The 23607-nt window shown below is 38.4% G+C and overlaps 1 protein-coding gene across 2 annotated transcripts; it reads left to right on the forward strand.

Annotated features, from left to right (window-relative positions):
* Positions 1 to 15833: 15833 nt before the first annotated feature.
* Positions 15834 to 18767, forward strand: LOC131149284 (pentatricopeptide repeat-containing protein At5g02860). 2 transcript variants are annotated; one of them, XM_058099604.1, is made up of 2 exons: positions 15896 to 16233; positions 16326 to 18767. In XM_058099604.1, exons 1-2 carry the CDS (start codon positions 16177 to 16179, stop codon positions 18408 to 18410), a joined length of 2142 nt encoding a protein of 713 aa, XP_057955587.1. In that variant the 5' UTR covers positions 15896 to 16176; the 3' UTR covers positions 18411 to 18767. The 2 variants fall into 2 exon arrangements, with proteins under 2 accessions (XP_057955586.1, XP_057955587.1); XM_058099603.1 differs by having other exon boundaries at positions 15834 to 18767.
* Positions 18768 to 23607: the final 4840 nt, after the last annotated feature.

The raw sequence follows: 23607 nt of genomic DNA on the forward strand, positions 1-23607 counted from the left end.
AATGGAAACGAAAAGTGAAAGAATGATAAAATTGGCTAAAATGAAAAATGAAAGAAAGAATGGAAATTGAGAAATAAAGAATGATAAAATTGAGAAATGGAACCATGTGAGTTAATAAAATAAATATTTGAGACGAAGTGAAACTCTCTGCCTAAGGGCTTACTGAGTTAGGTGAGTGCCCTGATAGGTATCAGATGCGGCCATACGTGGCTGCATAACGTGTTAGGGCAGAGAGAAGTTACCTGTATGGGTGGGTAATCTTCCCTTTTCTCAGGAACTTCGCAGTAAATATGTGTTGGAAATTATTGAATTTAAAAAATGGTTTTAAAGCTTATAAAAGCTTGTATTGTATATCTATATGATTATGAGAATGTGTATATTAGTGTATTTTCTCATATGAAACGATGATTTGAAAAGTAAAGTATATTATAACTGAACTCATATGACCACACACTGTAAATAATTTATTCCTTCTTACTAAAATGTGTCTCGCCCAAATTATCTAAATTTTTCAGGAAACAATGATAGATCGGGTGATAGAGCTCCGTGATCATAGGGAGCTGGGACCCTGACACACCCAGGGTGAGTTTTTGGTGGACTAGGGAGGTGTGATTCCCTAGGGTTATATTGTTTTTGGATATGAGATAGTATTGTGTAAATATGTATGTTAGTACTCTGGATATTGTATTTTGGATGATATAAATATACTGTCTTTCACTGTTAGGTTTTATAAATAAAATGACTTTTTACCCGGTACCCAATGTCAAAAAAATTAATAATAATAATTTAAAAAAATAATTAAAATAATTATTATTAATAATTAATTAATTATTATTTAGAAAATTAATTAAATTAAGAAATTTGAGGTTTTTGGATATATGTATATTTAAATAGGATATATATATAAGTATATATAAAAGTATAAGTAAGGATAAAGGAAAGAAAAAAAAAAAGGAAAACTTAATAGTTAAGTTTCCTAGAGCAAGCAGAAGAGGAAAGAAAAAAAAAAACTTCTTCTCACGCGCAGATAGGAAGGAAAAAAAAAAATTTCTCTCACCTCACGCTCTCCACTCCTCCTCTCTTTACGATTTCGCGGCGAATTCTCGCCCAATTGAAAATCCAAAAATACCACTAGACTTCATTCTCCGCTACCGACATATCTACCGAAGTAGATTTGTCGTAGGAGTAACGTGGACATATCTCCTGGGGTAAGGCAAATTTTCATTCTTGTCTCAATTTTTCTTAAATTTTAAGTCAAATGAGCGATCAAACACCACCACGAGAATCTAGGGATGATTCTTTACAAGTCTAGAGGAGCAGATTTCTCGTGGGGTTGGTGTTGGAATAGCCCCAAAACTAGGATATATTGGTGATTTAGAAATTAATTGTTATTTAATTATTGTAAATTATGAAAGGTTAAAATAATATTTTATTGGGGTTAATTTGATTGAATCAGGGTTCGGGTGAGCACCGTGGGTATAATTTTTGGAGCCCTGCAGGCGAGATTCAGGGAATCAAGTAAGGGGAAATAAAATTATATCAGTATTTTATTAAGATAAACTAGTTATTTACTAGCGTATGAAGTTTATTATTTATCTATATGATTTTTAGATCGTCTGAGTACTAGAAAATGATGATTTTGTTTAAGGTTTACATTTGGGATAATTGCATATGATATTAAATTCATGTGACATGGGAACAATTTTCCTAATAAATTGAATATGAATTACTGTGGTATTTGGGTTTGCATGTGGGGATGTTTGGAATGATTATGACATGATGAATGAATTGATATGTTGGAATCCTGTGTGGAAATGCATTGATGCGTCTGTGTGAATTAACTGGTGTGGTTATTCGTATGCATCTCAATATAACGTTGGCATGAGGAGGTTGTTATATTGCCTAGATATAAATCATGATATGACGTTAGAAGGTCGAGGAGCTCGTCATATTGTCATTTATATGGGGTACGACATTGGTAGGTCAAGGAGCTTGTTCAACTGATGTACGACGGGTAGGTCATGGGGATTGGATACTGGTGGATAGTGGTGTCTGTGTGGGCCACATTTCACGACAGTTGGAGTGGTACCTGTGTGGACCACGTTATATCTTGTGTGCATAATGACGCTTGTGTGGGCCATGTTATGCATCCTATGTGGATGGTGGTACCTATGTGGGCCATGTTATGTACCCTGTGTGGGTAGTGGTGCCTGTGTGGGCCACGTGTAGATAAGAAGTACGTAGGTGCCTATGTGGGCCACGTACTGACATGTACACAGTTGCTCTGTGTGGGCCACGTACTGAGGACATTGGAAGATGAAGTATAAGATGCATGATTCCTGTGTGGATGTGTTGTGCGCATGTGAATTTAATTATAGCATAAAAATAATGGTATAGCATATTGTGAATGCTTGTGTGTGCATGCGGTGAGGTAAACATACCACCAGGGGCTTGCTGAGAAAGGCGAGTGCTTTACAAAGTAATTTCTTGGTATTAGTGCAAAGGGATGCTACTTGTATGGGCGGGTAGACATCCCAATCCTCGTAAACCTTTGCCTTTAAAATAATAAAGATGTGTATACTGGCGGCAAGGTAATTCTTCACCTGAGGGCTTACTGAGTAAGGTGAGTGCTCTGGTAGGTAGTTTGTAGTACTAGAGCAGAGGGAAGCTACTTGTATGGGTGGGTAATCTTCCTTATCCTTGGGGACTTTCGCTTGCATAAAAATTATGTACTTGTGCATATTGGATGTGTGTATGATATTAGATGTCGGCGATGTTGTTAATGGTACATTTTCTCAGTTGTTGTTGATATTATGTGAGAAGCAGTTTATTTTGATATGTAAATATTAAAACTCATTTGTCACACACTGTTATAATTTATTCCACCCTTACTGAGAAGTATCTCAACTTAGTGGATTAACAACTTTTTAGGTTCTTCTGGAGACTGGGTTTGAAGGCCTAGGCTGGGATTGTATTTGGTGGTTTCTTTTTGGGGTATTGTGAGATACTAGTATATATATACAAATATATTTGTACTGGATTATGTTTTAAATGCTGGATGTAGATATGGATATTTGGATGTTGTAGTGTTTGTTTTTGGGTTGTTATATAGAATTCTGGTATTTATTTGAGGTTATTTATTTATGTGCCACTGCGTGCATGTTAATTATGGTATCGGATACAGGTGATTGGAACACGGGGCACCCGGACCCCACTTGGCAGGTTTCGGGGTGTCACAGGTTGGGTTGTATGAATAATAGTAGGATTGTTGACATGACCGATTTATGGATGTTGTTTATGATGACAAGTGAAAATTTATTTATTATTGAAAAAAATTGTACGAAAATCGGGGCGTTACAGTTTGGTATCAGAGCTTAGGTTGCTAGGTTCTGTAGACTTTAGGAGACAGCGGAATACAATACCAGAGTATAGGAGTGGATTTTAAGGTAAATAGGTGATGGGTAGATTGAAATGAGAGTTAGTGGTTGTTAGAGGATGAGTTGAGAATTTAGGATTCTATCTTGCAGCCTAGAGACAGGGGTACCAGGGTTGTTTCTGTGTTTTTCTTAGGGTGACGATTTTAGGAAAACCATGGATACTATCGTTGGGTCTTATTTCTGAGTGGTAGGGTTGAATCCTAAATGGGGATTAAGGATGTGGATAGAAGAGTAATTTATGAGTTATAGCAGTGTATGGGTTGTGTGATAGTAATTGTATGTTGAGATTAGATGCTTCCTTTGCAGGATGGATCTGGGGAACAGTAACACGAATGTGAGAGGTGATGGAGTAGGACCTTCCAGTATGGGTGGTGCAGATCCTGACACAGTGTTGCGTAGCGTCACTCAGCAGGTGATGGCTGAGATGGCCAGGAGCTTGGGGGAGCGGAGCTGCACAATCGAGCAATTCACATGTATGCGACCCCCATTTTTGCTAGAGAAGCGGACCCACTAGTAGCAGAGAACTGGGTTCAGGATATAGAGAACATACTGACCGTTCCCTCATGTACAGATGAGCAGAGGGTGTTATTTGCCATGTTTAAATTGACCGGGAAAGCAAAGAGCTGGTGGAGGTTAGTGAGATTACTTGAGAAGCAAAGGCCTGACCCTGTAGCGATGACGTGGAGTCGCTTCAGGTAGATTTTCTTCGAGCGGTACTTTCCCACTACGGTCAGAAGCGCAAAGGCATTGAAGTTTCTATATTTGATGCAGGGGTCTATGACGATGCAACAGTATGCTGCGAGGTTTGTTGAGCTGTCCCGATTTGCCTCGTATATGGTGCCAGATGAGGAGAGGAAGTCTAAGGAGGGCCTGAGGCAGAATCTGTATGAGCAGGTGGTAGGCTTCTGAACTCAGACCTTCTCAAAGACAGTGGACAGGGCAACGGTGATTGAGAGCAGCATACAGAGAGGCGCAGTAACACAGAGCCAGAGGAAGAGACCCGCGCCTTCTGATTTTCAGGTAGGGTCCAGTCGAGGGTCATAGAGGAGATATGATAGCAGAGGGGGACGACTATAGGGAGGAGGAGATCGAGTAGTACAGGGCAGGCAGATGCCCCCTCCTTATCCCAAATGTTCGAGAAGGCACCCAGGAGAGTGTTGAGCGAGGGAGGTTTTTTACTATCAGTGCCACCAGCCTGGGCATATCACGAGGAACTGTCAGGCACCGCCAACGGTAGCAGTTGCTCCTCAACCATATAGAGGAGGCTACTAGGCACCTTGAGGTGGACAACAGAGGAATACTGCTCTGGCACGAGTTTATGCACTGATGTCGGGAGATGCTGAGGCGGCGGGAGATGTGGTGACAGGTACGGTTTCAATACTGTCATTTAGAGCTACTGTTTTATTTGATTTCGAGGCGACTCATTCTTTTATCACCCGAGAATATGTTAAGTTGTGTGGGTTTGAACCTCAACAGTTAGATATTAGTTTGTCTGTTGCTACGCCGACTGGGGCTGTAGGGATATGTGGAAAGGTACTCAAGGACTGTCCAATGGATATTTAAGGGAGGTCTTTGTTAGCTAATCTGGTGGTTTTAGACATGCATAGGTTTGAGGTAATCTTGGGTATGGACTGACTAGCTGCCCATTATGCTAGCATTGATTGTCATTAGAGAGAGGTAGTATTTAGACCTCGAGAGGGACAAGAGTACATATTTGTGGGATCACGTGTGCGCACCCTACCTCAGTTACTATCTGCGATTCAAGCACGTAGATTGCTATCAAAAGGCTGTCAGGGATATTTAGCCTATGTGAAGGCAGTATCAGAAGGGGAGCTGAGGGTGGAGGATATCTTAGTGGTGAGGGATTTTCCTGATGTATTCCCTGAGGATTCACCGAGACTACCTCCTGATCATGAGGTAGAGTTTGTTATTGATCTGGTTTCGGGGATAGCGCCAATTTCGAAGGCGTCGTATTGAATGGCACTGATAGAACTGAAAGAATTGAAAGAACAACTGCAGGAACTATTAGATAAGAGGTTTATCCGGCCCAGTGTGTCGCCTTGGGGAGCACCGATTTTATTTTTGAGGAAGAAGGATGGGTCGGTGAGGTTGTGCATCGACTATAGGGAAATAAACAAGGTAACTATCAAGAATAAATACCCGCTCCCGCATATCGATGATTTGTTTGACCAGTTACAAGGGACACAGATCTTTTCGAAGATAGACTTACGCTCTAGATACCATCAGGTAAAATTCAGGGTGAAAGATGTTCCGAAGATGGCATTTAGAACATAGTATAGACACTACGAATTTCTGGTTATGCCGTTTGGGTTGATGAATGCTCCTGCAGTGTTTATAGATCTGATGAATAGGGTCTTTCACTAGTACTTGGATCAGTTTATGGTAGTATTTATTGATGATATACTGGTGTATTCAGAGAGCCCAATCGAGCATGAGAAACATTTGAGGATTGTGCTTCAGATGCTGAGAGAAAAGAAGTTGTACGCGAAGCTCAAGAAGTGTGAATTCTGGCTAGAACAAGCTACCTTCCTTAGACACGTTACATCCAAGGGTGGTATTTCTGTTGATCCGAGTAAGATTGAGGTGGTAGTAGACTGGGTACGACCAAAGAACGTGCACGAGATCAAGAGTTTCTTGGGATTGGCTGGGTACTACCGTAGGTTTGTTAAGGGCTTCTCTAGATTGTCAGGCCCACTTACCATATTAACCAGGAAGGGGGTGAAGTTCAAGTGGTTTGATGAATATGAACAGAGCTTCCAGGAATTGAAGCAGCGACTCATCACTATGCCTGTGTTGACAATTCCTTCAGGAGAAGAGGGGTTTGTAATTTACAGTGATGCGTCCCATAAAGGGCCCGAATGCGTGTTGTTGCAGCGAGGGAGAGTGATAACCTATGCCTCATGACAGTTGAAAGAATATGAGAAGAACTACCCTACCCACGATTTTGAGTTGGCAGCAGTTGTTTGTGCACTAAAGATTTGGAGGCACTATCTATATGGGGGTAGGTGTGAGATATTTACTGACCATAAGAGTTTAAAGTATTTCTTCACGTAGAAGGAATTAAATATGAGGCAGAGGAGATGGGTGGAGCTAATAAAGATATCAACTGCACTATCAACTACCACCCAGGAAAGACTAATGTGGTCGCTGATGCTTTGAGCTGGAAATCAGTGAATTCATCTGTATCTGTAGTGGAGATTTAGCATCCGATCCAGATGGATCTAGAGAGGCTCGGTGTGGAGCTGGTAGAGGGCGATCACCTAGCATTCATTGTTGAATTGGTTTTGCAGCCGACTCTATAGGAGAGGATTAAAGTAACTTAGAGGAATGATGCAGAACTAGTAGAGCTTATGGGAAAGGTATAGGATGGCTAGGAAACAGAGTTCAGCATTTCAGATGATGGAGCCTTGTGGTTCCGTACTAGGTTATGCGTTCCTGCTGACCCTGATATCAAGAATGTTATTCTGGAGGAAGCACATCGGTCCCTATATAGCACTAAAATGCACATCGGTCCCTATACACTGTACCAGGTAGCACTAAAATGTACAGAGATCTTCGAGAGTCCTTTTAGTGGAGCAACATAAAGAGGAAGATAGCCCAGTATGTGGATTAGTGTTTGACGTGCCAGCAAGTGAAAGCTAAGCATCAGAGACCGACGGGATCATTGCAGCCACTCCACATTCCTAAGTGGAAGTGGGAGCATAGAGTGATAGATTTCGTCATAGGATTACCATCGGTGTTGCGTGGACAGGATGCTATTTGGGTAGTGGTGGATCGATTGACAAAGACTGCCCACTTTTTGCCGGTCAGAGTTAGCTACTCCATAGACATATTGGCTGAGTTATATATCCAGGAGATAATTAGGCTCCATGGCGTCCCAGTGTCCATAGTTTCAGACAGAGACCCACAATTCACATCTTGTTTTCGAAAAAGTATACAATGGGCCATGGGTTCTCAGTTTTCATTCAACACAGCTTTTCATCCTCAGACAGATGGGTAGACGGAGAGGACAATACAGATTCTGGAGGATATGCTGCGAGCATGTGTGTTAGACTTTGGAGGTCATTGGATACAGTATATGCCACTAGTCGAGTTTGCATATAATAATAGCTACCAGGCTAGCATTGGGATGGCACCGTATGAGGCGTTGTATAGCAGGAGGTGCCGATCCCTGCTATACTAGAATAAGATCGGGGAGAGATAGATATTGGGGCCAGAGCTGATACAACAGACTCAGGATAAAGTCAGACTCATTAGAAGCAGGATCATAACAGCACAAAGCCGATAGAAGAGTTACGCAGATACTCATCGGTGAGAATTGGAGTTGGACACAGGAGATCACGTGTTCCTGATGATGGCACTGATGAAGGGAGTTATAAGGTTTGGGAGGAAGGGTAAGCTGAGCCCTAGTTATATTAGACCATTCGAGATTCTTGAAAGAGTGGGTCCAGCTGCCTATCGTTTGGCATTACCACCGGTCCTATCTAGGATCCATGACGTATTCCATGTTTCTATGCTGAGGAAATACGTCCCAGACCCCTCCCATGTGATCGGCTATGAAGCACTGGAGTTGGGAGACACTTTAGCTTATGAGGAAGTGCTAGTGCAGATTCTTGACTGGAAGGAACAGAAGCTACGCACGAAGAAGATTCCACTAGTAAAAGTTTTGGGGCGCAATTATGTCGTTGAGGAGGTTTCCTGGGAATTAGAGGATCAGATGCGCCAGAGATATCCACACTTATTCAGTGGAGCTTAGAGTTGAGCCAGTCAGATTGGAACAAGTAATATTGTGTATTTTTATTTGTATAGTGTAACGTAGGATAGATAGGGTTTTTAGTTTTGAAATATGAATGGCTTTAAGAGAATTTGGAATAGTTGTAATTTCCCAAAACCCTCTTTATAACCACAGTATTCCTCCACCATAAGTGAGGGTAATTAATAAAATTGAAGTGTTTTCTCTAAAAATGGGAAGCAGACGAATAGCAAATTTGGAGGACGAAATTTTTATAAAGAAGAGAGAATGTAATAACCCCAAAAAGGGCTATATAAGATTAGTGGGGTGATTCCCAAAAAAAATAATTAAATTAATTAATTAATCGAATTTATAAAAAAAAAAAGAAAAATAATAATAATTAAAATTTATTTTTATTTTTTATTTATAAAATATATTATTATTAACTGAATATTATTATTATTATTATTATTATTATTATTATTATTATTATTATTATTATTATTATTATTATATATAATTCACCTACCTGAAGCTTCTTTTGAAGCTTCAGGAGACGTCTTTAGGTTGAAGCCGCGCAGGAGACCCCCTCTGTAATCTCTTTCTCTCTCCTCTCATTCTCTCTCCCTCTCTCCTCAGTTTCGTGACTGATTTTCGCCCGATCGAAAATTAGAAGATATCGTTGAGCTCCATTCTCCGCTGCCATCATTTCTACCGGAGCAGATCAGTGGTAGGAGCGGCATGGACGTATCTCTTGGGGTAAGCCAATTTCTTATTTTTCTTTAATTCCTTGCAAATTATAAGCTTGATTGACGAACGGACACTACCACTAGAATCTAGGGATGATTCTCTACAAGCCTAACGAGATGGATTTCTCGTGGGGTCGTCGTGGGCAAAACCCCAAATTTGGGATATGGGGGTTATTAAGGGACTTATTTTTAATTAATTAGTATTAATTTAGAAATGCTAAAATATTGAGCATCTGGGATTGAAGTAGGATTTCTAAAATTTAGGGTCCGGGTGAGCTCCGCGGGTGTAATTTCGAGACTCGTAGGCATAATTTAGGAAATTAAGTGGAGGTATTAAATATTAGTTTAAATGTTAATTTGGGGTGTATGGAGCCTATGAAAGGTTAGATGAGTATAATTTTAGGGAAACAAGTTAATTAATCTGGGGAAAATGTAAATTGCAGGAGTTGAGTTTCGGGCACCAAGGGCGTAGGATTTGGGTGTTAACGAGACTCTCAGTAAGCTAGGTAAGGAGAAAAAATTATAGCAGCATTTTTAGAATTACTGTTTAAATTAATAAGTGAAAATGAGCATATGGTATTTTTCCTGAAAGTTATTATGATATAAATATTAGATAAATTATGTGGCATTTGAGTAATATTAAATTGTGATGCTTTGCAATGTGAAATTAACATATTATAAATATTAGATTAAAATTGAGTGGCACATGACATGTGTTGAAAAATGTGAAATATAATGATGTATATTTTCTGAGAAAATATTGAAATGGGAATCATTGATGTGATTAGTGGAAAATAATGAAATGTGATATTTATATGTGAGTAAAAATTATTTGTATGAAAAATGAGATTGTACAAATTACTGATATAAGTATCTTGAGAAATGTAGAAATACGTGAAATATGATATGTAATATTATGAGATGATGGAAAGTACATAGAAAATGATGAGAATATTTATACTGAACTGAATTGTGATATACTGAAAAATGATTGATGAAATGTCAATACCGCATAATGATTGCGGGTATGTGGTAGTGAATCCTGATGGATGGTTATGATATTGAGCACGATACCGTTGCTAGTGGTGTTAGTGCAACCACACGGACTCTTGGAGCTTGTGGCGTGACAATCGACTGTGCCATTTTGTAGGATTGTTGGGCCTCCCTGAGTCCGGATCAGGGCTATAGGCCGGAGAGTCGTACTACAGACGCGATAGGTGATATGATATTTGATCTAACCGGGTCGGCCAACCGCGGTTAGATCCAGCCTTCGGGCCACACAACCTTGACCATGGGGGGAAGCATGGTGTGGATAGAAAGATTCTTAGGGTGGCTATGAGTTACATACGCAATGTTGGTATTTGATAGTAAGGATACTCATGAGCCGGAAAGTAAAATGGAAACGAAAAGTGAAAGAATGATAAAATTGGCTAAAATGAGAAATGAAAGGAAGAATGGAAATTGAGAAATAAAGAATGAAAAAATTGAGAAATGGAATCGTGCGAGTTAATAATAAAAATATTTTAGGCAAAGTGAAACTCTTTATTTGAGGGCTTACTGAGTAAGGTGAGTACCCTGATAGGTATCAAATGTGGTCATACGAAGCTACATAACATGTTAGGGCAGAGGGAAGCTACCTGTATGGGCGGGTAATTTTCCGTATTCTCAGGAACTTCGCGGTAAATATGTGTTGGAAATTATTAAATTTAAGAAATGGTTTTAAAGCTTATAAAAACTTGTATTGTATATCTATATGATTATGAGAATGTGTATATCAATGTATTTTCTCAGATGAAACGATGGTTTGAAAAGTAAAGTGTATTATAACTGTACTCATATGGCCACACATTGTAAATAATTTATTCCTTCTTACTGAAATGTGTCTTACCCAAATTATCTAAATTTTTCAGGGAATAAGGATAGATCGGATGATAGAGCTTCGTGATCATAAGGAGTTGGGACCCTCACACACCCAGGGTGAGTTTTTGGTGGAATAGGGAGGTGTGATTCCCTAGGGTTGTAATGTTTTTGAGTATGAGATAATATTGTGTAAATATGTATGTTAGTACTCTGAATATTGTATTTTGGATGATATAAACATACTATCTTCCGCTGTTAGGTTTTATAAATAAAATGACTTTTTACCCGGTACCCAATGCGGGTTGGGTTGTATGAATGATAGTAGGATTGTTGACGTGGCCGATTTATGGATGTTGTCGATGACATATAAATTATTTATTATTGTTTATAAAAAAAATTGTACGCAAATTGGGGTGTCACAATCTCTAATTGGCCGACTGGAGAAAAGGACCGGTCGGCTGACCTTTGTTGACTTTTCAACTTTTAAAGGTCGTTCGGTTGGTGAAAATTGCTTATGAGATAGTCGGTCGGCTAGCCTTTATTGACTATGGGCCGGTCGGCTGGTGAAAATAGCTTATGAGATGACTGGTCGGCTGAGGCTTTGTAAAGTAGGTAAAAAACAGTAGGTCGGTCAGCTGGTGTCAATAAAGCATGCAAGGTCGGTCGACCGAGCTTAGTAAAAAATGCAGTTTAGCCCTATTTTGACCTTTTCTCATTTTACATATTTAGCCAAGGTATTTTAAGTTTTCAATAACAAATAATTGGTTGTTAATCTTTAAGCACAATTGACCAGATTGACAAAGAAAATTTAATTAGAAATCCCTTCAATGAATTCATTCATCTATTAAATCAAGTGAAGGGTTCATTTTAGGTTCATACACCTATGGTCTAAGGTGGGAACTATGGGACCTGCTTCGATACCCATTTCTCTTGGAGTCCTGGCGGGTTAGAACCCGACATTTCTTTGACTCTCCACATATGTTTTGGTTTCATAACTTTTCTTTTGAAAGGGCAATCAAACTTGATGTGCCCCTTCTTTTTACATAAGAAGCATGTGGTGTGAGTATGCTGATAAGAGGAGGTACTGGCATAGAATTTTGATGCCTTAACAAAGTACCCCATGTATAGGTTCTTTCTTTTCCTATTTTCAATGCCATTATAACCTATACCCTCTTTGTCTAAGGTCATCTTTTGTGAGCCTAATAATTTTTCAAAGTTTTCTTGACCCCTAGTGAATTTGTGGATGATCTTAGATTGGTCCTTTAGTTTTCTTTCTAGTCCTTGAATTTTTAAATCCTTTAACCCCTTGCAAACAACTTGTAATTTTATAAACTCCTTGGTCATACTCTTTGCTTTACACTCTAATTCAAAAATTTTAAGATCCTTTTCATTATCTATGGAAATCTGGGATCTTAGTTCATTTAGCTCTTTTTCCAACATTGCATTCTTGATGTCTTATTTCATGATTTTTAGATTCTTTTCCCTTACAACAAGAATTTTATATTCGAAGTCTTTCAATGATGCCTCAATCTTGTTTTTCAAATCAGTATATTGTTTATGTGTTTTAACAAGAAACTTATGAGTTTTAACATATTCTTTTTGCAAATCCTCATAAGTAGGCATGCTCTCACTACTAGAACTAACACATGATTCACTATCTAAAGTATTGCAGGATTTATCACATGAATCATTGCACAAATCATTACTATATGAGGTGGAGGAAGAGGAATTGAACTCGAAGCATCTGGAGCAGTGGCCTCTTTTTTCTAGGTCTCTCCATATCTCTTTTCAAGTTCCTCCTGAATGACCTTAGCACTTTGACATGCCATGACTTCACTAAAAATTTTAGTATCTAAAGCACAATAAAGCATGTTCATGACACAAGAATTAATTTGCAATAAATTTAAGTCATGCTCATCCATTTCATTCAAATTTTTTGGAGACTCGACATTTTGAATAATTTTCATTTGGACATGGTTCCTTTGTTCGATCACTTTCCAAACCCTCCAATCAATGGTTTGGATAAAAATAGTCATTCTTAGTTTCCAGGCGGTGTAGTCTACAACACAAAACAATGGAGGTCTTGAAAATGAATGACCCTCTCTAAACTGGGACAAACCAAATTGAGCCATTGCAATCTTTATGCAAACACGGTTAAGCTTATTGCAACCAGGCTCTGATACCAAATGTGATTTTAGGTGTAATCCTAAGAGGAGGGTGAATTGGATATTTTAAACTTTTCTAGGTCAACGGTCCTATTTTAAAATCACAACTAGTATATCACAACCTAGAGTTTTTCTAATCAAGTATAAATCCAACAGGTATATGAATGTCCAAATAAGCTAAACAAGTATAGAAGTTTTAGTATTTCCCAAACAATCACAAATTAATACTTAAACACGTATGCAGTAATTCCAATAGATAGATATAAGCATTCAAATACAGGAATGCAAAGAGAATAGGGAAAGAGTGACACAATGTTTTTATCGAGGTTCGGCCAATGCTGCTTACATCCCCGCCTCAAGCCAACCTACTTGAGGATTCACTAAATGCTCACTTAACCGGGTAGAGTGACGCCGTTTACAAACTCTCCTTATATGGCAAAGTCTCCCTAACCCACTTACCAGGTGGAGCCAAATCTTTACAACCACACCTTACAGGATGGTGCCCTTCTAGCTCACCTAACCGGGTTTGAGCCAAACCAGTACTCCTTATAGGGTGGAGTCTCCCTCTTCTGACGATACCACACGCCGGGAATATAGAGACATTAAAAAATAATTTTTTGTATAAATAAGTGCTTCTGAAATAAGTATAGTTGTACAAGTCTAAATACTGTATACACTTTCAGATGATTTACAAGTGAAGCTCTGTAGAGTATGTAGTTTTTCACTCAAAAATATTTTTCAAATTAAGATCGAGAGTTTTGGAAAATGCTTTTCCTCAAAATTGACCTTGTGTAAAACCAAAATACAAGAGGTTTTTCAAGCAAGAAATATGTGAATTAATGTATTGCTCAAGTACTCTTGATTCAGTCAAAGATTATCTTCACAAATAATTTTCAATGATAAAGCATATAGGAGATTTAGATATTTGAGATTAACACAAAATACAATAACAACTTTTGAGCTTAAAATATGGGATTGACTATAAGCTCAAGTCTTTTTCAAGAACTCAAAAGAAATTTTCTCCAAGAAAAATATTTTTCAAAAAGGAAGGTTGGAGAAATGATTTGCTCTTTAAAATCTTAAGAACAAGAGGCTTTTCAATCAAGATATAAAACTTGAATAAGTGCTCAAAGCCAACTTGTATAAACCCCAAGATTTGCCCAAAAATATTTTTCAAAAGGAGTATGGGAAAAAAAGGTTCAATATTTTAAAGTTGAGTATGAAATAAGAGAAACAATCAAAGAATACTGAAATGAATTTTTAGGATTAGTTTTTAACACTTGCAAAGTGTTTTGGACTTGTATTTATAGGCAAATTTCAAATATGGCCATTAGGTAACTGTTGGGCATTAAAATAATATTTTAATTTGAATTTTTTTGACTGTTTTTGGCTTAAAATTTGAACTGCCCGAGAGGTTCGGTCGACTGGCCCAAGGTCCAGTGGGCCATCCCAAGACAATTTTCCAAATCACCAAGATTCGGCATGTCGGCCATGATGAACCGATCAATCGGGCTAAGAGGTCGGTCAACTGGGCTTAACACATTATAAAGGGGTTAGTCTACTGGGCCTATGTAAATGACGTTTGTGCCCTTACTTACTCGCCAGTATGCCTGGCTAAAAACTTCGTGCGAAGGTCGGTTAGCTAGGCCTTTATGAATTCGGCCACTTTACATGCGCCGGTCGATCGAGTCAAATATATTGTGGAAAGCCGCTCGGCCAGGCCTTCACAAAAATAGAGTTTTGGTCCTTGTTTTATTTAAAGAAAAACTTTAAACCTTTTGTAAAAGATAGTTTTTAAGTATAAAAAGGTTTTTGTTTAACTTGGGATTCTTATGGTCAATCTAGGTCTTGATAGAGCTTCAATATAAACCATATGAGCATGCATGCAAAAATGAAACCTAATTAATTATTACAACCCAAAAAATAAATGAAATCTTCAAATCTTCTGTTTCTTCAATACTTCATGGAATATGCTGATTGGTGTTAGCTTTAAGTGTATTAACGACTTCCATTTTGCATTCGTCACTTATGCTTACAGACACGTAAACCTATTCATGTACTAAGTACACAAGTAAGATGCTGTGACTTGTCATTATCATAATAGGGATTAGACTTAAAAAGTCAACACCCTCTTTAAGAGGTAAATATTTACCATCTCTTCTGGAGATTAGGTATATAACCTCTTCAAGATGTCTATCTCTTCGGGAGATTAAATATATAGACACAAGATTTAAATATATAGCCTCTTTAGGAGGACTATCTTACCATCTCTTATAGAGATTGATACTCTTAAACTTTAAAAAATATATTCTCTTCTGAAAAATATTATACTCTTATGGAATAAAATTTAAGAAATAAATTGAATAGGATTTGAAGAAATATCTTAGATAGTTAGAGTCTCGTGCTGATAATGTGTTATAAAATATGTAGAAAAATAAATAGATGAGACATAAATTTACGTGGTTCAACTATGCCTACTCTACGAATAGATGAAATAAAAAACTTCACTATTTTGGGAGGAATTACAAGATGATTTGGAATCGATCTTATACAAAATATCTCCGGCCTTGTACGAAATATCTCTTTTCTTAGTACTCTCCTCTTCTTTCTATATGCCTACTTCAAACATGAAATGTGTCTTCAAGCATGCAATATATGTTAAGATGAGAGGGAGAGTGTCCTTTTATATGATAATAAGGATAGTAAATAATTTATTGTGGTGGGTGACAGTCATAAATCTCGTGGTTTTCCTAACAAATTTGCATTTTTTACATCAATTATTCCAAATTAAAACTTTAATTTGCATTTTTACATCAACCATTCCAACGGCATTACAACAACCGTTGCAACACCTAGGAACCAAACGGCGCCGTTGTCTCCATGATTTGGGAGGGGATTGATATTGATGAGAAGAGAAACGAAAGAAGAAAGGCCACACATGTAGATTTTCCCAGCGAAAGAAATCAGTAACACCTCTCGCTCTCTCTAGATGTTGGGGGTTATGGCAGAAAAGCTAGCTCTCCCTATTCTCCTATCGGGCCTTCCTCCTTCGAAGCCTTCCTTCCATGATCACCGGGAGCCCCCCAACATTCCTCCGCCATCTCTAGCCCCTCTTTTCCAAGAGCTCCTTCTCCCGCGAAACCCTGGTCTTCCTAAAACCCCAAATACCCAATCCTCAGTTCAAGTCCTTAGAACTCGAACTCGCCTCGGCAATGCTCGCGACCCCAACCGCCGAAAGCCTTGGTCCAGCGACGGCCTTTCCCCTCAAGGTCAGCGAATTCTCCAAACCTTGATTGACCCCTCTTTTGATGTTTCAAAAACTGATGAAACATTGATTGAACTGGTAGAGTTACACTCGCAGGAGTTAGGTGATGGTTTAAAGTCTCTGTCTTTGGACCTTTTTTGTATAATTAAAGCATTGGGGTTTCACAGGAAGTGTGACATTGCGCTGTCTGTGTTTGAATGGATTCGGAAGCAGAAAGATTGTGAAGTACTGTTGAGAGAATCTTCTGTTGCTGTAATTATAAGTATTCTTGGTAAAGAGGGTCGGGTTTCAGCTGCAAGTTCTGTACTTCAGTCTCTTAGTAAAGATGGAGTGTCAATTGACGTTTATGCTTATACTTCTATGATAAGTGTTTTTGCTAATAATGGGAGATATAGGGAGGCTGTGCTGGTTTTTAAGAAAATGGAGGAGGAGGGTTGCAAGCCTACTTTGATAACTTATAATGTGATTTTGAATGTCTATGGAAAAATGGGTATGTCATGGAATAGAATTCTTAAAGTAGTGGAGGGAATGAGGAGGATGGGTGTTTCGCCAGATTCTTACACTTACAATACTCTTATTAGCTGTTGTAGGCGTGGGTCTTTGTGTGAGGAAGCAGTGGGGATTTTTGAGGAGATGAAACAAGCTGGTTTTAGTCCTGATAAGGTGACCTACAATGCATTGTTGGATGTTTACGGGAAGTCTCGGCGACCAAAGGAAGCAATAGAAGTTCTGCGGGAGATGGAGGCTAATGGATGTTCCCCTAGTACTGTGACTTACAATTCATTGATATCAGCATATGTGAGAGATGGTCTGTTGAAAGAAGCAGTGGAGCTTAAGACACAGATGGTAGAAAAAGGGAGTAAGCCTGATGTCTTTACTTACACCACCCTCTTGTCGGGATTTGAGAAGGCTGGGAAGGATGAATCTGCAATCAGTGTTTTTAAGGAGATGAGAAATGCCGGTTGTGAACCAAATATATGTACCTTTAATGCACTCATTAAGATGCATGGTAACAGGCGCAGATTTGCAGAAATGATGAATGTCTTTGAAGAGATCAAGGCATCCCACTGTGCCCCAGATATTGTTACTTGGAATACAATTTTGCAAGTGTTCGGACAGAATGGGATGGACTCAGAAGTGTCTGGAGTGTTCAAGGAAATGAAAAGGGCAGGGTTTGTACCTGAAAGGGACACTTTGAACACCTTAATCAGTGCTTACAGCCGGTGTGGATCTTTTGACCAAGCCATGACTGTTTACAAGAGAATGCTGGAAGCTGGGGTCACTCCAGACCTTTCCTCCTATAATGCTGTTCTGGCAGCATTGGCTCGTGGAGGGCATTGGGAACAGTCTGAGAAAGTATTTGCTGAAATGAAGGACAGTCAGATTAAACCCAACGAGTTAACATTCTGTTCTTTGCTGCATGCTTATGCCAATGGGAAGGAGATCGAACGGATGCGTACTCTTGCGGAAGAGATTTACTCTGGTAGCATTGAACCCCGTGCTGTACTTTTGAAGACCCTCGTTTTAGTTAATAGCAAGACTGACCTTCTTGTAGAAACTGAAAGAGCTTTCCTGCTGCTGCAGAAAGGGGGGTTTTCCCCTGATATAAGTACTCTGAATGCAATGGTTTCTATCTATGGCCGAAGGCAGATGGTTGCGAAGGCAGATGAGATCTTGAACTTTATGAATGATCATGGATACACTCCCAGCTTGACAACGTACAATAGCTTGATGTATATGTACAGCAGGTCAGATGATTTTGAGAGATCAGAGGAAATTTTAAGGGAAATTCTGGCAAAAGGAATGAAGCCCGATATTATCTCTTACAATACTGTAATATTTGCCTATTGTAGAAATGGACGGATGAGGGATGCTTCACGGATATTTTCTGAAATGAGGGAGTGTGGGCTTATTCCAGATGTAATAACTTATAATACCTTTGTTGCAAGTTATGCTGCTAAATCAATGTTTGTGGAGGCTGTAGGTGTGGTTCGGTACATGATTAAGCATGGATGTAAGCCAAACCAAAATACATACAATACAATTGTGGATTGGTACGGTAAGCTTTGTCGCATGGATGAGGCAATTATGTTTATTACCAACCTTCGCAAGCTTGATCCGTATATTTCCCAGGAAGAAGAAAGTAGGTTATTGGAACGAATGAAAATTAAATGGTTATAGGAAATCTCATCCACCTGGCAGGAGAGCAGTGTGGCTGCTTATGAGTATAGTCTTTGGGACTTGTATGTCTTGTGTTCTTTTATTTATTGCTTTTTCTGCAGTTGTTATGGGCTATTCTGACGTGAAGATGAGCAGAAAGACGATATTGTTGTGTACTAAATTTTTGTGAACTTTGATAGCATTAGATGAGCCATTTATTTGAGGCTGAGTGCTCTGCGGTATTCACTCAAGCAGCATGTGCGGATGGCTACAAACCCTGTATAATGTTAAACAAAAGATAATGAGGAATATGAATATTTATGAGTTATCTGTAATCTCTTGCATAGAAATACAATCAGAAAACATTTATTCTGTTAATAACTCTCTTTTATATTCCTGATAAAATATATCTGGTTCTGTTTTATCTTAAGTTAAGATTCTTAACACTTCTTAATGCCTCAGGGGAGAAGGCGTACACCAAAAGATCATTTGGTGATGAAGGATAACTTGTGGATAGTTCTAGGTAATCATATTTATTTTAAAGATTGAAAAACTAGGCATTTTATATTAGTTTGAGATCTTTATTTATTTCAGTAATTTTTAATTACTTTGGTTATTTAATGATTTTTTGAGTTTTGAGATTATTTTTTATTAATAGTTTTATCTTTAGGGTTTCTTAGTTGCCTATAAATATAGGCTTATGATGTAAGAATGAGGAGCTTTCCTTTGTTAATTGAGTTTCACATTAATTTCCTCTTTCTTCTTCTCCTCTGTTTTGCTCCCTACACTCACTCTCTGTTTCTGTCTGTTGTTTTATATCAATTGGTGTCAGAGTATTGTCTGTTCCAGCCATGGATCCCTTCATTGCGAAGCCCCCATTATTGCACACCCATCTCCATTCCAGGCCATCTCATCTTCTGGTTCAAGCCTCACTTCAATCCAACCATCTGCCTTCCAGGAAACAAAATTCTAACCCTTTTACCTTCAGCAAAACCCTTAAAAAAAAAAAAAAAAACTTTTACCCTTTAAGAAAAACCCCGAAAAAACTGAACCCTAACTCTTCTCCCCTTCAGTAGAACCCCAGGAAAAAAGAAGTTTGTGTTGCTGTGACAGGGAAGACAGCAGCAGAATCATAGGAAAGCGACAAAAAAAGAGGATTCATTGTCGCCACAAAGGGAAGACTCTAGCAGGAGCACTGAAGTATGAAAGAGGAAAAAAAAAAGAAAAATGTCCAAAGAAATCACAAACAAAATAGAGGGAGAAAAAAGAGAAAGTAGCTGCTACTGCTGCTACTTCAAATTCTCACTGGAAAAGAAGGTTGGGAATAAGTCCGTGACTGCAACCACTACTGCTGTACCAGAATTTTTTCCTGTCAAAACTAACTAGCCCTCCCTTGAATCTTTGTTGCTGAAAAAGAGAGAAAAAAAAAGGGAGTTTCATGCCTCATCAAAACCTTTGCCATAGTTTCTTCTTGTCAGAGCCAACAACCACCATCAGCATCTCCTTGGCATCACTAAAATATGCCATGCATAGACCCTTCTTCCAGTCATCAACTCAACTTACATCACTGGCTTCCCATCCTGAATTCCTTCCACCTTCACAGCTCTTCCAATGTTGCATGTCACAACTTCCTGGCGCAAGTTGCCACAAGCCCTCAGCCCCTTCTATTTTTATCCTTCTATTTATTGTCTTGCTTGAAAATACCTTTATTTTCTTTGTAACCTGTCCTAATTTCCCAAAAGCCATTTACACTCACTATCCAACCCAACTACCCATACCCAGTGGCTCTAGCCCAGATATTTTGATCAGCAGGAAGAGAATTTGACTGCTCTTGATATATTCATATTTGGTGTGAGAAAATGAAGATAGAGCAGCATTATTTGAATCCTGAGTGATATTTGACTGCAACTGCAACAGCATCACTTCAAGATTTTCTGATCTTGCTAGAATCTGTTCCAGATTTACTGTGATATTTTGGAGTATTAGTGCGAGTAGTTGACTGCAACTGCAAAACTTTGACACTAGCCTGATGAAATCCAACTTTGGGTGCTTAATATATATTTCTGAAGGAAACGTCAGCACTATCAGCACCTTTAGTCAGGTTTAATTCTGAAATTTTTCGAATTTATGCAAGATATTCAAGATTATTATTAATGAATTGGAGAACCTACAATTGGGAAGTCAACATTTTTAATATTTTGCCAGACATAAATTTGAGAATTGTTACGTGGGCTTCTATGCTTTGCCTTGAGGATACTGCTTGTTTTGATGGAAATTTGTTTAAGAGAGAATTCATAGATGGGCTGTTTTATCTTCATATTTGTTTTTAACACAATGAGACACTGGAAACAAGAAGGACAAGATTTGCATCTCATAAGCTTGTGGACTATGCGGCTGAGTGGTGGGATAGGATACAATACTACCGAAGACAAGAAGGGGAAACTCAGACCTTCTTTTGGTTTAGAATGAAAAGTCTGTTAATATGAGAACTGTTCACCAACTGTTACAATGAGATCGTCTTCCATCTCAATAGAAGAAAGAGTTTGTGTTTTGGACAACATACCTTCAATCTCAGAACAACCTATCCAGGATGAAACATAAATTGTTGTTATGGGCTACACACATGATGACAGAAAAGAGGAAATTGCAAGTGAACCTGAATTTATTGTTGTCATGGGTTATCAATATGGAAATGAAAGCTCATTGATTGTACGGATGGTAGTCCACATGATGTCATCCTTGAAATAAGAAGTTAATGCAATGGAACAAGATGTTCAAGCTGTAGAAGGGTTCGAAGAAGCAAAATTTAATGTTAAATTGGGAATTCCATATAAAGCCAGAGCTTTTTAGAGGCTGAAATTGTTGAAACTTGTTTTAATTTTTTGACACATAGGCCTAAAGCCTTGAATTATCTTCCAAAGTGCAATTATTTTCCACCTATCTACTTTATCGGGATTGGGAATCTTGAGGAGGATTCCAATGATCTGTTGTTGATATTCGCATTCAAATGAAAATGGACGAGGTTGAATTACAAGTTGACTGGCTTATGGATATATGCTGTTGTGCCACTGTAAAACTAGAGGTGAAGTTTTCTCCAACAAAGGGAGTTTGATAGACGGTCGCTTTGGATAGTTCTAGGCAATCATATTTTGTATTTTCATTTAAAGATTTAAAAAAATGGATTTTATATTGGTTTGTGTATGCTTGTTTATTTGAGTGGTTTTTAAATACTTTGGGGTTATTTTATGTTTTTTTTATTGTTTCGGCATTATTTTATTATTTTTAATTTTTTTATCTGTAGGGTTTCTTAGGTGCCTAATATAGGCTTGTGATATAAGAATGAGGAGTTTTTTTTTTTTATTAATTGAGTTTCACATTAATTTCTATCTCACAGCAGCCTCTCTCTCCCTTCCTCTTTTTATTTTATTTTATTTTTTCTCTCCTCCTTTCTTCTTCTTCTTTCTCCTTTTTCCCTTCTCTCTGTCTGTTTCTCTCTGTTTTGTCTGGCAATTATTTCTCTGTTTCTCTATTTCTTCTTCTTCTTCTTCTTCTTCTCTCTGTCTCACCTCCTCAATTCGCTTTGTTTCTTGTGTTGCTGCGCTACATCACTTGGTATATATCATGGGACCTCCCCCAAAAAGAATACACATGTGCGCGCGCACACACACACATAGACTCACATGCACATCACACTCAAGGATCTCTAAAGGAATATGCCTACTAGTTAATTTGTATCCGAAACAAGGTTGAGGCTTAACATTGACCTTATTGAAGACAGCTCAACCTAAAAGCTTAAGCTGTTGGGTCTGAGCCTAAGAACAGAATTTATTTCCTAACACACAGCCCCCCTCCCCCTGGCATCTCACACGGGAGCATGTCAGAAGGAAGAGTTGACTATAAGCTCTAGTACCATATTGAAAACCACTTGACCTAAAACCTTATGTTCTTGTGTCAGGGCCCTAGAACAAGTTTTATTAACTGATAGACCTTTATTGTGAATCTATTGTGGTAAGTTTGTTTAGTCTCCTCCAGTTTTCTTGCATTATTCCTGCATGATTCTAATGTATCTAGTTTTAGCTCTACTTTCCCTATCTTTTTATCAATTTTTAGACGGACCCTGTGCTTTTTTCTGGCACATAATGGTCATGCTCTTCATTAGTCTTGTCAGTGGGTAACTAACTTCCACAATAGATTTTTCTGTCATAGTAAAACCAAACTGACCATTGGAGTTCTTCTGTTCATTTATTAGTGTGTTGTTGAAGTTATCTACCTGATAATTGGTGCATCTGTAAATCACTTTTTTTATTTGCAGCTTTTAATATAATTTTATGAGCTAGACTACACCATCAATCCCACCCTCTCCTCTCCTCTCACCATCCCTCCCTCCCACTGCCCGGGGCGGGGAAAAATCTGTTCAAGTTGGAAAAGGAGAAAAAGATGAGAGATCTAATGGTGTGACTGGGAAGAAAATGAAGTGGATGCATTATGACAAGTGTTGGAATACTCAATTATTGAAAACAAAGTGATAGGTTGCTCATTTTTATTATAAAATTTGGAGATAATAGAATTAGCATTGGCAAGTGCAGCCCTAAGTCCAGGACAACGCCAACTTATATAAGAATCATCTATCTAATTTCTACACGAGTATCCAATTTTTTATATAAACTATCCTCCTTAAGGTAGCATGTATTGTATTTTTCTCTTGACATTTTGCTTTTCTTTTCATAGATAAGACTACCAACTAGTCCCAACTGTTCATCCACTGGGCCTTATATTTGTTGACTAGCTACCATGCTAGAAGCCTTTTCCATGGGAAGATTCTAACTGGATGTTTTGCTTTGGGGATCCCACGTCATATAAAGGGAACCTTAAAACAGATGAAAATTTTTTTTGTATTTGCTTAAAGGGTGTTTGGCATGCATAAATGTTATCTTCCTATTGCAACCCAAAGGTTTAAATAAAAAATAAAAATAAGAGAAAAAAAAATCAAATGATCCTTGCTGAATAAGATCTGTTTGATGTCTTGTTTTCCACTTGGTTATTCCAAATTTCCAGTTATCAGCCCCTTTTATTTTTTTTACTTTTTCTTGTTTTCCTTAACACCACATCCCCCCCCCCCCCCTCCCCCCTCCCCCCTCCCCCCTCCCCTGCCACTCCCCAACCCACGCACCCAAAACTCACCTTTTTTGTGTGTTCTGTGGGAGAAGGTCAGGGGCAC

The sequence above is a fragment of the Malania oleifera genome, chromosome 2 (assembly GCF_029873635.1).
Source record: "Malania oleifera isolate guangnan ecotype guangnan chromosome 2, ASM2987363v1, whole genome shotgun sequence".
In the NCBI taxonomy this organism is placed as follows: Eukaryota; Viridiplantae; Streptophyta; class Magnoliopsida; order Santalales; family Ximeniaceae; genus Malania; species Malania oleifera.

Bases quoted from the DNA above. Each gene is read 5' to 3' on its own strand.
- LOC131149284 (XM_058099603.1), top strand. From the start codon at position 15,954: ATGTTGGGGGTTATGGCAGAAAAGCTAGCTCTCCCTATTCTCCTATCG.